This window comes from Myxocyprinus asiaticus, chromosome 7 (genome assembly GCF_019703515.2).
Source record: "Myxocyprinus asiaticus isolate MX2 ecotype Aquarium Trade chromosome 7, UBuf_Myxa_2, whole genome shotgun sequence".
NCBI classification, from domain to species: Eukaryota; Metazoa; Chordata; class Actinopteri; order Cypriniformes; family Catostomidae; genus Myxocyprinus; species Myxocyprinus asiaticus.
The window spans coordinates 36,768,132-36,784,941 of NC_059350.1; the positions used below are offsets into that span (position 1 = coordinate 36,768,132).

The 16,810-nt window shown below is 39.7% G+C and overlaps 1 protein-coding gene and 1 non-coding gene across 4 annotated transcripts in view; one reads left to right on the top strand and one right to left on the bottom strand.

Moving 5' to 3' along the window:
* The window catches only part of ptpn9b (protein tyrosine phosphatase non-receptor type 9b), a 33,707-nt gene extending 17,773 nt beyond the window's left edge, over positions 1–15,934 (bottom strand). Inside the window, exons 1-9 of one of the 3 annotated variants that reach the window (XM_051701875.1) lie at positions 15,861–15,934; positions 10,253–10,441; positions 9,933–10,022; positions 5,931–6,055; positions 5,743–5,848; positions 5,313–5,423; positions 4,253–5,085; positions 3,989–4,085; positions 3,816–3,885 (exon numbers count right to left, since the gene is read on the bottom strand). In XM_051701875.1, the coding sequence (XP_051557835.1) occupies positions 3,816–3,885; positions 3,989–4,085; positions 4,253–5,085; positions 5,313–5,423; positions 5,743–5,848; positions 5,931–6,055; positions 9,933–10,022; positions 10,253–10,327 (1,507 nt within the window). In that variant the 5' untranslated portion in view covers positions 10,328–10,441; positions 15,861–15,934. The remainder of the gene's footprint in view (positions 1–3,815; positions 3,886–3,988; positions 4,086–4,252; positions 5,086–5,312; positions 5,424–5,742; positions 5,849–5,930; positions 6,056–9,932; positions 10,023–10,252; positions 10,442–15,860) is intronic. The other 2 variants (XM_051701873.1, XM_051701876.1) reach the window with 2 other exon arrangements.
* A 287-nt stretch (positions 15,935–16,221) lies between these two features.
* Positions 16,222–16,295, top strand: trnai-aau (transfer RNA isoleucine (anticodon AAU)). The gene has a single exon. It is a non-coding gene; the product is annotated as a tRNA-Ile (tRNA).
* Positions 16,296–16,810: the final 515 nt, after the last annotated feature.

The window sequence follows — 16,810 nt, forward strand, 5'->3', positions numbered from 1 at the left end:
TGCAGCCTTAGCTTTCTGTACTTGGCAGACAGAAGCTTCTGATGTTTTTGGGAACCGCAGCCCTGGCCATTCTTTGTTGACCTCTCTTCAACAAGCCATTTCCATCCGCAGAACTGCCACTCACTGGATGTTGGCACCATTCTGAGTAAACTCAAGAGACTGTTGAGTGTGAAAAACCCAGGAGATCAGCAGTTACAGAAATACTCAAACCAGCCCGTCTCGCACCAAAAATCATGCCATAGTCAAAATCTAAATTTTTCCCCATTCTGATGGTTATTGTGAACATTAACTGAAGCTCCTGACCAGTATCTGATGATTTTATGCATTGCACTGCTGTCACTGATTGGCTGATTAGATAATCGCATGAATGAGTAGGTGTACCTAATAAAGTGTTTAGTGAGTATATACTGTGTGTGTGTGTGTGTGTATATATATATATATATATATATATACACACACACAGGTGCATCTCAAATTAGAATGTCGTGGAAAAGTTCATTTCAGTAATTCAACTCAAATTGCAAAACTCGTGTATTAAATAAATTCAATGCACACAGACTGAAGTAGTTTAAGTCTTTGGTTCTTTTAATTGTGATGATTTTGGCTCACATTTAACGAAAACCCACCAATTCACTATCTCAAAAAATTAGAATATGGTGACATGCCAATCAGCTAATCAACTCAAAACACCTGCAAAGGTTTCCTGAGCCTTCAAAATGGTCTCTCAGTTTGGTTCACTAGGCTACACAATCATGGGGAAGACTGCTGATCTGACAGTTGTCCAGAAGACAATCATTGACATCCTTCACAAGGAGGGTAAGCCACAAACATTCATTGCCAAAGAAGCTGGCTGTTCACAGAGTGCTGTATCCAAGCATGTTAACAGAAAGTTGAGTGGAAGGAAAAAGTGTGGAAGAAAAAGATGCACAACCAACCGAGAGAACCGCAGCCTTATGATTGTCAAGCAAAATTGATTCAAGAATTTGGGTGAACTTCACAAGGAATGGACTGAGGCTGGGGTCAAGGCATCAAGAGCCACAACACACAGACATGTCAAGGAATTTGGCTACAGTTGTCGTATTCCTCTTGTTAAGCCACTCCTGAACCACAGACAATGTCAGAGGTGTCTTACCTGGGCTAAGGAGAAGAAGAACTGGACTGTTGCCCAGTGTTCCAAAGTCCTCTTTTCAGATGAGAGCAAGTTTTGTATTTCATTTAGAAACCAAGGTCCTAGAGTCTGGAGGAAGGGTGGAGAAGCTCATAGCCCAAGTTGCTTGAAGTCCAGTGTTAAGTTTCCACAGTCTGTAATGATCTGGGGTGCAATGTCATCTGCTGGTGTTGGTCCATTGTGTTTTTTGAAAACCAAAGTCACTGCACCCATTTACCAAGAAATTTTGGAGCACTTCATGCTTCCTTCTGCTGACCAGCTTTTTAAAGATGCTGATTTCATTTTCCAACAGGATTTGGCACCTGCCCACACTGCCAAAAGCACCAAAAGTTGGTTAAATGACCATGGTGTTGGTGTGCTTGACTGGCCAGCAAACTCACCAGACCTGAACCCCATAGAGAATCTATGGGGTATTGTCAAGAGGAAAATGAGAAACAAGAGACCAAAAAATGCAGATGAGCTGAAGGCCACTGTCAAAGAAACCTGGGCTTCCATACCACCTCAGCAGTGCCACAAACTGATCACCTCCATGCCATGCCGAATTGAGGCAGTAATTAAAGCAAAAGGAGCCCCTACCAAGTATTGAGTACATATACAGTAAATGAACATACTTTCCAGAAGGCCAACAATTCACTAAAAATGTTTTTTTATTGGTCTTATGATGTATTCTAATTTTTTGAGAGAGTGAATTGGTGGGTTTTTGTTAAATGTGAGCCAAAATCATCACAATTAAAAGAACCAAAGACTTAAACTACTTTAGTCTGTGTGCACTGAATTTATTTAATACACGAGTTTCACAATTTGAGTTGAATTACTGAAATAAATGAACTTTTCCACGACATTCTAATTTATTGAGATGCACCTGTATATATATATATATATATATATATATATATACACACACACACACACACACACACACACACACACACACACACACACACACACAGTGGTGTGAAAAAGTGTTTGCCCCCTTCCTGATTTCTTATTTTTTTGCATGTTTGTCACACTTAAATGTTTCAGATCATCAAACAAGTTTAAATATTAGTCAAAGATAACACAAGTAAACACAAAATGCAGTTTTTAAATGAAGGTTGTTATTATTAAGGGAAAACAAAATCCAAACCTACATGGCCCTGTGTGAAAAAGTGATTGCCCCCTAAACCTAATAACTGGTTGGGCCACCCTTAGCAGCAACAACTGCAATCAAGCGTTTGCGATAACTTGCAATGAGTCTTTTACAGCGCTGTGGAGGAATTTTGGCCCACTCATCTTTGCAGAATTGTTGTAATTCAGCCACATTGGAGGGTTTTCGAGCATGAACTGCCTTTTTAAGGTCATGCCACAGCATCTCAATAGGATTCAGGTCAGGACTTTGACTAGGCCACTCCAAAGTCTTCGTTTTGTTTTTCTTCAGCCATTCAGAGGTGGACTTGCTGGTGTGTTTTGGATGATTGTCCTGCTGCAGAACCCAAGTTCGCTTCAGCTTGAGGTCATGAACAGATGGCCGGACATTCTCCTTCAGGAGTTTTTGGTAGACAGCAGAATTCATGGTTCCATTTATCACAGCAAGTCTTCCAGGTCCTGAAGCAGCAAAACAGCCCCAGACCATCACACTACCACCACCATATTTTACTGTTGGTATGATGTTCTTTTTCTGAAATGCGGTGTTACTTTTACGCCAGATGTAATGGGACACACACCTTCCAAAAAGTTCAACTTTTGTCTCGTCAGTCCACAGAGTATTTTCCCAAAAGTCTTGGGGATCATCAAGATGTTTTCTGGCAATAATGAGACGAGCCTTAATGTTCTTTTTGCTCAGCAGTGGTTTTCGTCTTGGAACTCTGCCATGCAGGCCATTTTTGCCCAGTCTCTTTCTTATGTCATGAACACTGACCTTAACTGAGGCAAGTGAGGCCTGCAGTTCTTTGGATGTTGTTGTGGGGTCTTTTGTGACCTCCTGGATGAGTCGTCGCTGTGCTCTTGGGGTAATTTTGGTCAGCCGGCCACTCCTGGGAAGGTTCACCACTGTTCCATGTTTTCGCCATTTGTGGATAATGGCTCTCACTGTGGTTCTCTGGAGTCCCAAAGCTTTAGAAATGGCTTTATAACCTTTTCCAGACTGATAGATCTCAATTACTTTCTTTCTCATTTGTTCCTGAATTTCTTTGGATCTCGGCATGATGTCTAGCTTTTGAAGATCTTTTGGTCTACTTCACTTTGTCAGGCAGTTCCTATTTAAACAATTTCTTGATTGGGAACAGGTGTGGCAGTAATCAGGCCTGGGTGTGGCTAGAGAAATTGAACTCAGGTGTGATAAATCACAGTTAAGTTATGTTTTAACAGGTGGGGCAAACACTTTTTCACACAGGGCCATGTAGGTTTGGATTTTGTTTTCCCTTAATAATAACAACCTTCATTTAAAAACTGCATTTTGTGTTTACTTGTGTTATCTTTGACTAATATTTAAACTTGTTTGATGATCTGAAACACTTAAGTGTGACAAACATGCAAAAAAATAAGAAATCAGGAAGGGGGCAAACACTTTTTCACACCACTGTATATATGTATATATACACACACACATGCACGCATGCACACACACACACGCACACACACACACACACACACGCAGACAAAGTCTCACCCTGAGTAGCAATGTAAGCATTCCTCCTTTTGTATCCATCCATGAAACTTGCATTGATGTAGTCAGACGTCTGAAAGCAAGCAACCAATCAAATTAATATGGAGAAAGCACCTTAATCAATGTAAAATGATGACTATAAAGCAGATTAAGGTGGACAATGGCAGTGCTCTGACCTCGTCATCCTCATCATTGAGAGGACAGAGTCGAACACGTGATTGGTCTAGGCAAAGGACATCACTGTAGCGATTCTTTATCTGGTTAGAAGGCTTCCTGTCAGATGAAATATATTGTTGTAAGCAAACCATTCTGTATTCTTTTTATATTTCCAGCCCTTTCCCACCTTCATACTGTTTTCCTTGGCTTACCACCCTCCCACTTTTACTCTATGAAACTATATCTCTTTCCTTCCTCCCCCCTCTGCAAAGTGAGTCTCTTACTTAGAGCAGTCAAAGGTTCCAGCAGGAGGTTCTTTGCGGATCTCCTCGTACTCCTGGTAAATGCCTTTCTTTTTTTTGCATTTCACATGCTGTACCAGATCCTGCACGCTCATTCCACCTGGCTCAGCTAAATGCACTGACAATGCTGTCATTTCTGCCGTTGTTCCCGGTAAACAGCTCATATCGGGGACGGGGCTATGATGAAGAGGGGGCGGCCTTGATTTCAGTGGGAGGGGTGGAACACCATATCCGTCTTCAGCACCATTGACATCCTGTCTAGTGTCGTCCAAAGACGTCACGACTCGATCTGTTCCCATAGCTGCCCCTCCTCCTGTTACTATGGCACAAGGAGTGTGTTTTTGATGCAGGGGCGTGTCTGGGGGTGTGTCTGACTGTGGTGGTGGCTGGCGGCCACACCCATTGACAACATTGGAATTAGACCCTGTAATGCCCCCTAAACTTGGAAGTATAGAGCCATTCCAATGTGCATGCCCCGCTGTCCTATGGTTCTGCACATTGGCATTTCCATCATCCAGTACGGGGCAGTTGGGGTTCAGTCCATCTCCCAAATGAGTTGCCACTGTGTGGGCTGAAGAGTTGGCAGTTAAGGGGTCAGCAGTGGTATTCTGGCAATGCTCCATGGAGTAAGAGTGGAGAAGGCTGCCCAAGCAATCTGCAGTGACGTAGGGAGAGTTATCGGGGTTGTTGGGGCTGGAGTTGATGCAGGACTGGATCCAGGAAATGTGGCTATAATGTGACGAGCCACCCAAGTGTTCAGGAAGGGAGCTGACTGGGATGTGATTAACCAGTTCGTGTGCTTTTAAAGTGCACACCTGAAAAAGTATACATGTAAAAATACACAAAACACACATTAGCATAAATTAATTTTTTTTTTAAAAAAGCCCCAAATTACAGCAGCCTTAAAAATACACTAATTGACTTATGCTCGAAAAAAAGCTATAAACAATAACTTAGATTACTCATTAACCTTAAAAGCCTACTGTACAGCTTAATATTTGGCTATTTGTATAAACGGAGTGCAGCTAAGCTCTAGACATACCCTTTCTCTCAGTTTCTCTCTCACAAACAAACGCAGTACCGCAAACGGAGCTCTGAACCACAGTGGAGATGACACAATGAAGACACATTTTAAACGAGCAGGGAAAGCTCCCTAAATCACAAAAGACAAGACAGTTGCACAATATACAAAATATTGTGGCAATCCCATTCATAAATACACCCATTAAACAAACCCTCTCAAAAATCAAGAATATGTTTTAGGCATATGTAAAGATCTTATGGAACAAGACGTTATGTCTGATCTTGCACTCAATTTGACAATTCTCTATGTAAGTGTACAAGTTTTTTGTATTAAGACACCCGTATTTTAGTAATGGTGTAATTTTTAAGTACAGTACAGTCTGTTAATACCATATGAACAACTGCGAAATTCTAAAGGCAAATTGTCTTGACAGGATAACAACACTTACTTTGAGCAGATTTAAAATCTTGACGCAAAGCTCATAGTCAAAGTTGGCATATGTGGAGTTAGTCATATCATAGATGAAAATGAGCCCATCTCTCTGTGTCTGAATGCTGGCGAGAGAGAAAAGCTTTAGATGAAACAGAGCCATTCTAAGTTTTATAAGACATGTTGATGTGAATTCTGATCTGTTACCTCTCAATTGCTTTATCCAGCTGATATATAATGGCCTGGAGAACAGCCTTATGGGTAGTGAGGTCTGGTTGATGAAGACGTGCCGTAAAGAGTGCCAAAGCTGCACCTTTTGCATCACGGCCAGGCTATAAACACACAACCCAAATTAATGGCGTACATGGTCAGAAACACATTAAAGCAACGGTAAGGAAAATAAAACACACATGGAAACATTCCAAGCAAGTAAAACCAGTCTATTTAACCCCACAATTTTAACAAGTTAAAAGTTCTTGAAAAGGTGCTTAAATGTTTATTACTCAAGGTAATGACACAGCGCTCTTGCCTGCTCACTCCTCTGAAAACTATTTGAAATACTGATGTATTGAACAGATCAGAACTAACTAGACAAACACTTGAGCAAACTCTGTATATACATCGTAACCATGACAGCAAATCTCTATAAATGATAATTAAGACTTTTTATAACCTTAAATTTTGGAAAAGTGAATTTAAGTCATTTTAAGACTTAAGAATCCACAGGAACCCTGTTAAATATTCTTTAGTCCAAAAAGACAAACAGTATTTGTGGCAGTGTTTTCACTAATTGTTGTAATTCCAGTTAGCCAAATAGTGGGTTACTTTCGAAGAGTCTATAGAGTTTCCTCTTTGACAAAATGCAAATTTACCAGTAGCCTTGTTGGCAATTAACAAGGATCAATGCAAAATGGCTTTTTAATTAAGACTCGTTCAAAAGCCTGTGCCTGCACATTATAGTTGGAAATTAACAATAGGAATGCTCCAATCAGGATTTTTACAGCTGATACCAATCTTCTTTTCACCCGACTGTCCGAAATCGATCCCGATCATTTCACCTTTTATCAAAATCTCCATCATAAATGGCTATATGTAAGCTTTCTGCACACTGTCACTATTCTTATTGAAATTTCCTCTTTCCAGTAATATCACTTTGCCTAGTGTTTGATGACAAAAAAAAAAAGAAATTTAAAAAGTTTAAGGCTTATTAAAAAAGCTTTTTTTAAATAAGACTTTTAAAAAAGTATAAGCTAACAAAATATTCTCTACATTAAGATTTTTGTAGAGAAAGTTGTTGTCTTACAATACTGTGCCAGTATTCCCCACACTCCGTGATGCCATGAGTGCTGCTCAAGTCTTAAAGGAGCCGTGCGTCTTTTATGATGAGTGATCGGTTTATGTGATCGGCCAAATTACTGATCTCCGATCGAGTCATAGGACGTGAACATTGGCCGATACCAATCGGTGGCAGATCGATCGGAGCATCCCTAATTAACAATGAGCGAAAGTATGTGTAATGTGGAATAATGCATAATGTAAAATTCTTGCAGGACACATAAATACCCAGACTGACTTGTATAGCCCATCTAAATTTCCTCTGCCAGCTTGTGCATTACAGGATTAGGCTTATTTAATATATTAATTTAAACTCACCGACCACTTTATTAGAAAAAACCTACTTATTCATATGAGTTATCTAATAAGCCAATCATGTAGCAGCAGTGCAAAGCATATAATAATGCTGGTATTGCTCCAAGTACTGATATCCTCAGATTTTCACACACAAGAGTCTCTAGAGCAGGGGTCGGCAACCTTTTTGAAATGGAGAGCCATTTTTTATTTTCCTGGTCAATGGCTGTGCTGAAATACTTAAACCAGCCCGTCTGGCACCAACAATTATACAACGGTCGAAATCACTAGGATCACATTTTTTTCTCCATCCTGATGGCTGACGTGAACATGAACTAAAGCTCTTAACCCGTATATGCGTGATTTTATGCACTGCACAGCTGCCACATGATTGGCTGATTAGATAATTGTATGAATAAGTAGGTGTACAGGTGTCCCTAATAAAGCAGTCAGTGAGTGTAGATCTATCAAAGGTAGGCTATATTAAATAAGATGTCTACATCACCACAGTCTGCATAATGAATTATAAAAAATGTCATTCCCTAGTAGGGCTGCTCGTTAATGGTCAAAATCATAATCATGATTATTTTGGTCAATATTGAGATCACGATTATTTAACATGATTACTCGACTTTGGAAACATCATGCATTTATTGAACTTTAAAAAAAAAAAAAAAAAAAATTTTAACAGTGGATTTCCTTGAACTTGAAATGTAAACTGCACTGGGTAGGGGAAGAGGTTATTTTCATATGATAATTATTTTATGTTACATATGGTAGTCAACTACCATAACTACCAACTACCAGGAAAGCCTCCGTCACCATCATTTACAGCAGGGGTGCTCACACCCCTATGTAAAGAGATCTACTTATTCATCATGTTATTGCAGCAAGATCTACCATGTACAATAAAGGCTATATATTATCACAATACCAAAATTTCAATAGTCGGTAGTGAAATTTGACGATTCTCAATACCAGCTTCAAAACCACAACAAATAATAACACCTGACTAATATATTATGGAAGAATGGTTTCAAGCTCATAAGTAATTAGTCAGTGCTTTTTTAACAGCTTTAAAAGTTTTTAACAGCAGTAAACAATCAAGTATTCAAGTAAACATTCAGAATGAAATGCAACATAAAACTACTACTTGTCTTTACTGTATAATTATAATGCATTAATAATTTTTAAAGCTACTAAAGTTACCCAGTCAAGAGCAGTGAGTGTTTTCTCGTTTTCTTGTTAGTTGTTTGATTATTATAATGACACACTAGACTGCAGCAGGTCTATTAGCTTACATTAAAACTTACAAGTCTGATACTTTCCAAATCTGCTGTTTACGTTCACTTTAAACATCAATCTCTGTGTTTACATGAATAACTCACCAAGATGGGCATTTTGGAAGAATTTGGAAAATGTATTTGACCGTTCAGGCGCGCATTAGCACTGGCATTTTCGGATCACGCGCATGTTCAGCACACACACATACGCCGCCTGTCAATCAAACAGGGCACAGCGGTTACTAGATCGCTAGCAAATAATACAATTACGTGCTCTTGATTACTTTCAACAGCAGAATAAGAATATGAACTTTCTAATAAGTGACACAGGCCTAGGCTATCACAAACATAGTCGGTTATTTTTTTAGTTATTGACGTTTTAATCAGTCTGCTTGTCCGGTCAGGCAAGTAAAATTCTCTTTCACTTGCCCCTTCAAAATTCCACTTGTCCCGGACAAACGGACAAGCATTAATGTTGAGCCCTGATTAAATATTGTATTCTACATTCTTCGATAACTTTTTCTTCTGCAGTATAGCTCCTAAAGTAAATGTATGTTGTTTTAAAGGAGTTTTAGATATTTTGAAAAACAAGCCAAAAAAGACTAATCAACAACATGTTTTGTTCCAGTGTATAATGGGCTAAGACTACACTCTCTCACCTTTATGTTCACTTCGATCTATCTTTAACTCTTTATCTAAAAACAAACTTTCTCTTCTTAGAGCTATGTATTGCCAATGATTTCATGATAAGATACACACAGTGAACGTGACATATATTATGATTCACTACATCGCAAGCCATTATGTTATAATCTAGCTGTAGCAAACGCGTGCGAGTGATGAGCGTCCCCACACCAGAGTGTGCGTCAGCTAGGAGAAGACTCAATCTCTTCCCCGTTCACTTCATGCAACTCATAGACGCGCCGCTGACCGCACAAAAAAATGCCAGTTTCTGAGATTATTTTCATAACCCGCTTCCTTATTATTTGAACTTTAATAAAGGATGCTTTAAAGATATAACGCCGGGGTGTTTCATTGTGAAACGGAATGCGGCACAATAATCATTTTATCACAATTATTTTGTTTTCATAACCATTGGAAGCCAAAATCGTAACTGAAATTAAAATTTGATTAATCGCCCAGCCCTATCCCCTAGGGATTTTTTTATTTAATATTATTGAACATGAAATATTAGTTGGTGATCAGCTGCAGCTGAGAAGCACTAATCAATCAGTAGCAGAATCAATCTCTGTACATTATTGTAATCACATTATCTTCCAGTTGAAAATGTACTCACCAGAACTGTACATTTCCCGCTCAGCAACTCACTCCTTAAAGGTTCCTCATTTGGGTTAATATTGTAGATGCCCTCCTTTATTCTAGTGTTCTGCAGACACAACATTTATACTGTTTCAAAGCAGCTTCCTTATTTCTTAAAGCACCCAGTGAACAAGCCAAAGACAACTGTGGCAAGGGAAAAAACTACATAAGAGATTTCAAACTCCATAGATGTTTAAGTAGTGGAGGGTGGAAAAACCTTACAATATAAACTGACATTCAAACAGTACACTGATTTTTGATGGACCACACAAACCTTTCACAGTATGGTTGCTGTACCTTGTAAGCCTGGAAGAGGTCTATGGCTCTGGAGACGTCAAACTTGCGTGCCATAAGAAACTTAACCGCTGTCATCTGACTGACAAGATCTGCATTGTGAGACTGTTCCCGACACCTCAGCTCAGCCAGGAACTCCTCCACCGCCTGTACCACACACAGATTTCATCAAGAGGTTTACTGTATCCAATACTGAAAAAGCAAATGTTCAATGTCAGTTACATGTCCCATTCTCATGCATATGTATGGGTATATTGTATATATATATAGTGTATGATCTCTTAATGTATTTATTTTAATATGTTGTATTGTAGAGACCATGATAGACCATGTATGCCAGTGATCACCCAATATATCGGCCAGGCCAATAAATCAGATGAGCCATGCCTGCTCAGCCGATTAATATAAATTTTATATAGAAAAACCTACCTTTTAATCTATTTAATCTAAAAATTATGATTTCAGCATATGCGAGAACATCTCACTAGCTATAATTAAGTATTAGTCTATATCAGTCATGTCTGCATTATATCCACCACTGAAAAATCTGTATCGTTTGATCACTAGCAAATGCATCACAATATCACAAATGGGACAGATGAGGTTCCTGTCTATCTATCCATCCATAGTAGTATCAACTTCACATTGGGTTCCCCAAGCATAGGTTAACCCTCTATGTTTGCCAATCCAGAATTAAACTCTCTTTGACTAATTTTTAGTCTCTTCTGCAATGGCCGAAGCCTAAAATGCCACCACTATCACTTCTGACTTGATGTGCAAAAGCATGATGATGTTCTGACAGCTGTAAAAAGGAGAGCCGGGCCGTGCTGACAGTAGGGCTGGGTGGTTTTTCAGATTAATTCGAATTTACATTTTGACCCGTTTTTTTTTTATTTTTATTTTTATCGAAAAATCAAGATTTTGCATAAAAACACTGCAAACGCTATAGTTAGATACGTTGTAAATACGTTTGTCCACCAAAGGTTGAATAAGGAAGAGAAAAAGAATTCACAGCGCTTGTATTAATGTCGCTTCCGATCTGATCAGCTGCAAGTGTGTGGCACGCTCCAAATGAACGTGACAGGTTAACAACTCGGAGACTGATATAAAAGACAGCGGTAATATTCCCAGTTGTACACAGTGTGATTCAGAGCATGTGAGCGGAGCACCTGAGCGGAGAGCGCCTTTTTGAAGATTCCGCCCAGCTCACTCAGGCCACTCAGTGCCTCTCCCTCAACCCAGAATGCGCTTTGTGATATGCTGGTTTGGGAACCTGTGAAATAAGCAATAGGCCTGAGATAGGTCAAACACTGTTTTAGTGAAGTTGCAAACCTTATAGCCTACATAAATGCAAAGTATAAATCAAAGTTAAGGAGGAGGAAATCGAAAGGGAGTGTGGAGAGACCATGAGAATTAGCAAATATTCCAAGAGGGGGTAAAAGCCACCACCACAGGCAGCTCTCACTCGAGCTGTCACTATCACAGGAAGCTCCAAATCGACCTGTCACTGCCACAGGCAGCTCCCACCCGACCTGCCACCGCCTGCCACTCACATGATCACAGTAATAAGCGTCACCCACGTGACCGTCACCATTATTTGCATGTCTCTCTTGCGATCAGTCACCATTATTTGCGTCTCTCTCGCGATCCATCACTGTTAATATATAATCAATATACATGATCAGCCATAACATTAAAACCACCTGCCTAATATATTGTGTAGGTTCCCCTCGTGGTGCCAAAACAGCGCCAACCCGCATCTCAGAATAGCATTCTGAGATGCTATTTTTCTCATCACAATTGTACAGAGCGGTTATTTGAGTTACCGTAGACTTTGTCCGTTCGAAAAAGTCTGGCCATTCTCTGATGACCTCTCTCATCAATAAGGCGTTTCCATCTGCAGAACTGGCGCTCACTGGATGTTTTTTTGTTTCTGGCAACATTCTGAGTAAATTCTAGAGACTGTTGTGTGTGAAAATCCCAGGAGATCAGCAGTTACAGAAATACTCAAACCAGCCCATCTGGCACCAACAATCATCCATGTGATTATCTAATCAGCCAATCATGTAGCAGCAGTGCAGTACATAAAACCATGCAGATACGGGTCTGGAGCTTCAGTTAATGTTCACATCAACCATCAGAATGGGAGAAAAATGTGATGTCAGTGATTTCGACCATGAAAGCTAATTTCCATGCCCAAACATTTAGCCTTTTATTCTGAAAATTGCACCGAAATCACAATCGCAAATTTGTAAAAAAACAAAACCACACATTTTTTTTTTATATAAAAGTTCAACTGAAAACATTTAATTTTACATTTAATCCATACGAACATATTGTGTGAATCCTAAAATGGGCGGGAATTAGCGGCACATCGTTGTCTCTAATTGGTCAGGCAGGGCTCAATGCTAAGGATTTTTTCTGCTGGCTCGGTTGGGCCAGTGGTTTGGATTTTTACTTGACCTGCCAAGATTTTCACTGGCCCCAACAGAAAAATGGAAAATAGCTGTTTTTACCATCATGGCTTTAAAAAATGTGTCTGAAGCGATTTTTTTATTTTTTTTTATAAATATTACGTTTTAGACAACTTCCTCCAAAATTGTATCATTTATAATTTGCAAGATACGATTTATGCCTTATCAGGGCTCGACAATAAGGACTGCCCAATGGCCAGTGTGAGAGAGATTCAGGCCAGTTACTAGAACTGTCACTTGCCCGACAGGGCCAGTGCTGCATTTATAACATTAGTGCAAGAAAACAAGTGAGAGAGCACAAAAATTACACTGCGTGAACCAAGTATTCTAACCAACGAGCGAGCGCGATTAATATATATATATTAGAGATAGAGAGAGAGAGAGAGAGAGACAAAGCTTTTGACACTTGGGACAATTGAGGGACTTGTACACAACTATTACACAAGGTGCAAACATTCATTGATGCTCAAGAAGACAACACACTACTATAGGCATACTATATGTACTTATCTGTAATGTAGATTGTGAAGAGCAGTATTAAAAAAAATCTTTTATCTCTTATATCTGTATAATTATGAAAGGGGTGTGAACATTTGAGACAAAAGGGGATGCAAACTTATCTTCTCAACTATATATTCTGTTTATTAAACCTCAGATTTATGGGTTATCAGCTGTCTTCCTTTTCTTCGGCTTTATATCTTGTTTCTGAACAGCAATCTAAATCAAGCAATTCTGTGATTTGGTGACTAAAAACAGCAATTTGGCTCCTTAATGTTTCAGTTTAGGATAGGAATGCACCGATCCGATACTGAAGCTTTTAGAAACCGATACTGTGTGTTAGTCATGTTCATTATTGTCAAGCTCCAAAAATGACATAAAATAACCACAAAAACACCACTAAAGAAGTGCATATGACTCGTGCATTTTATTCAAAGCCACTTGAAGACGTGCGATAGCTCTGTGAATCACAAAAGGCTGTGTTTATTAAGTATATATATAGTATGCACAGCGCCAGCGCGTTAGTGAATGGTGCTGCTCTGTTGTCATATCACTTATCACTACACTTTATTATAGATCAGGTGTTCACATCCATTCCATTCTCTCTCTCGCCCTGCTAGATAATTTCTCAATGCTCTTCCATCACTGTAAGCTGACTTTCTTTTCTAAACAGAGAGCATGCACATAAATTGAGGAACCCCCCCAATAATAAAAACAAGCAAGTTCAACAAGCATCATAGGCAACATTCGTAGCAGAATTGTAACAGTAAACAAGGCACGGCGGAACCTCAGCACACTAGAGCAGAAGGTAAAAAAGACACTGATGTTTATCAAGCACTTTGCTTGGTGCAGAACAATCTGGAATAATGTTAAACAATGAAACAGTCACCTCTTTGCAACCTGAACTTGTTCAGAATGTTAAATCTTTGTGACACCTGCGCTAAATCTAGACGCAGCACAATGAATGAAACAGAACGTATGCGTCTCGATGTGCGTTTTAGAGACATGAAGTTCTTTTTAAATTGACACAGTGTCTAAAAATGTGCCAGTCCTGCATGAGACACTGAAGAAACAGTGACACGCGGTGCAGGAGTCAAAGACGTTCGTCCAGCACATTTACATAAGAAAACAATGGAAAAACAGAGCAGACGCACGTAATAACGCGTTCAGTGTGAACGGTCCTTCATCCATTCACACGTATCTGTGAGTGAGAGTGCATGGGTGAAACAAGTTCAGAAGGCCTGCATATTTTTTCATAAATTACAAACCCGAACCCAAGGTCCTACTTGAAAAACTAACCCGAGCCCGGTGGACCGCTAATGTGAACCGCTCTGAGAGCGCTGACAACAGCATATTTGCACATGTAACCAGAACATGTTACTCCTCCAGTGGTTATTAGAGCTTTCCTATTGGGGTGGGGCCCCCCCCCGACATCTGGGGCCCACGCAACTGTGTGGTGGTTAAAACCGCTACTGCTCAGCGTGAACTGCTAAAGGGCACGTCTCTATCTGCAGGGGATTATGAATATACAGGTACACACAAATTGTTTGATATACAATGAGTAATTTCTAGATAAACTTTCTAGACATACTTAGTTTAGAAAAAACAAATATCTACACTGGTTAAGAAGTATTTTACACATAATACATGTGGATGTATTAGATTTTAATTTATTTTACATATACACTCCAGTCCACAACTTCCCCCTGTGGTGCATTTGTACATTTTTCTTGCACACCTTTGTTTCCTATAATGAAAATAACTTTGATTTCTCTCACCAGGTTGCCTGGCATTCTAATAAAGAACATGCAATTTGAATCATGTTGGAGTACATTTAAAAGCTGAACAAAATGTAATGGTAAATCGTGAATCGTCCATGAGTTTGATAAAAATCGAGATTTAAATTTTATTTTTTTGCCATATCGCCCAGCCCTAGCTGACAAGACTTTATGCTAGACCCCTATTACAACGAGCAGAACAAATGGCACCTCCAGCACTAGATATGAGTGTCCACACGGTGAGACAGACAGAAGTGAGAGCAGTCTAACATTTTCCAGCACTGGAGCACATTAGACACCCGGTTCACTCTCTGAGCATGTGTTAGGCTATTTCCCAACATCGACGCGAAGATGGATATATCCTGACCCATGACGCGAAAACGATTAGGATTGTTTGTTGACTGTGATCATATTGGTTTTTCGAAATATTATGATTATTAATACAGTCGTGCTGTAATAAGATTGTGAACAGACAGACTAGCTCGCGCGCGAGTCACTTTCACGCTGTATGCCAACCTAATTGTATTTACCGCTAGACAGCTGGTATTCTGTCCAGCACATTAGTAACAGTAATTTTACAATATTAGACAACAGTCCCCAAAATCTAAAAATCCAAACCTGTCAACGCTGTTAAATGTGTTCATTAACCTGTCCAGCGTCGTTCGAGCTAACACGGCTAGCATTTACCCCAGCTACCTCAAAAACAGCCAGAGGGCCGCCATACTCTTTAACATCCCTGTTAATAAAGAAATCTTACACGGTGTTGTCCGACATATCTTAATACATAATACAAAGGGGCTGGTCAGCTTGAAACGCCACGGATTCGTCAAAAGGTTTAATGAAAATATTTAGGTTTCTTACCACCTCCTCCTGAGTTGTCAAGGCTTCCGCCATCTTGAAGCCTGAGAAGCAACGTCTACGGGCGCGCACTCGTTGGCATCGGGAACGCGCAGCTGGTGCCTGTCTAGCGGCGCGCATCCAAGTATAACGGGCATGAAGGTGGTATTCCTTTTAGTCGTACGCATGCGTAGTCCTGTGGTCAAACCACGCTTAGAAGTTAAAAGCAAATGTTGTGTACACACTAGACATGAAAATAAAAAAGACCGAAAACCGGTCTTGCGCGGAAGTTCTGTTCTGAGGTACTTTTGCACTGTGAAAAACTATAAACTTGATACGATGAGACTGATACAAGTACTTTAGAACTTTACTAAGTTATCCAATTGGCCGGTTAGCTCAGTTGGTTAGAGCGTGGTGCTAATAACGCCAAGGTCGCGGGTTCGATCCCCGTACTGGCCAAGAATACTTTTATATTATAAATGCTGATGCCAGTGGTTGCACGGTATTGGGATAGTTCATCCAAAATTGGAAACTCGCTTCGCATTTACTCCATCCTAGGTGTGCATGACTGATTTTCTTCTGCTGATCACAAACGAAGATATTTAGATTAATATTTCAGCTCTGTTGGTTTATACAATGGTGACCATGGTGAATGGTGACCAGACTTTTGAAGCTCCAAAAATCACATAAAGGTTATACATAAGACTCCAGTGGCTACATTTATATCTTGAGAAGCGTTATATGATAGGTGTGGGTGAGAAACAGAACAATATTTGAGTCTTTTTCCCCCCTATAATTTGTCCTCCCTGCCCAGCAGGTGGTGATATGCATGAGGAATGCAAATCTCCAAAAACAAAAGAAGAATGTGAAAGTGGAGATTTATAGTAAAAAAAGGACTTAAATATTGATCTGTTTCTCACCCAAACTTATCGTATATCTTCAAAAGACATGGATTAAACCACTGGAATCTGAAT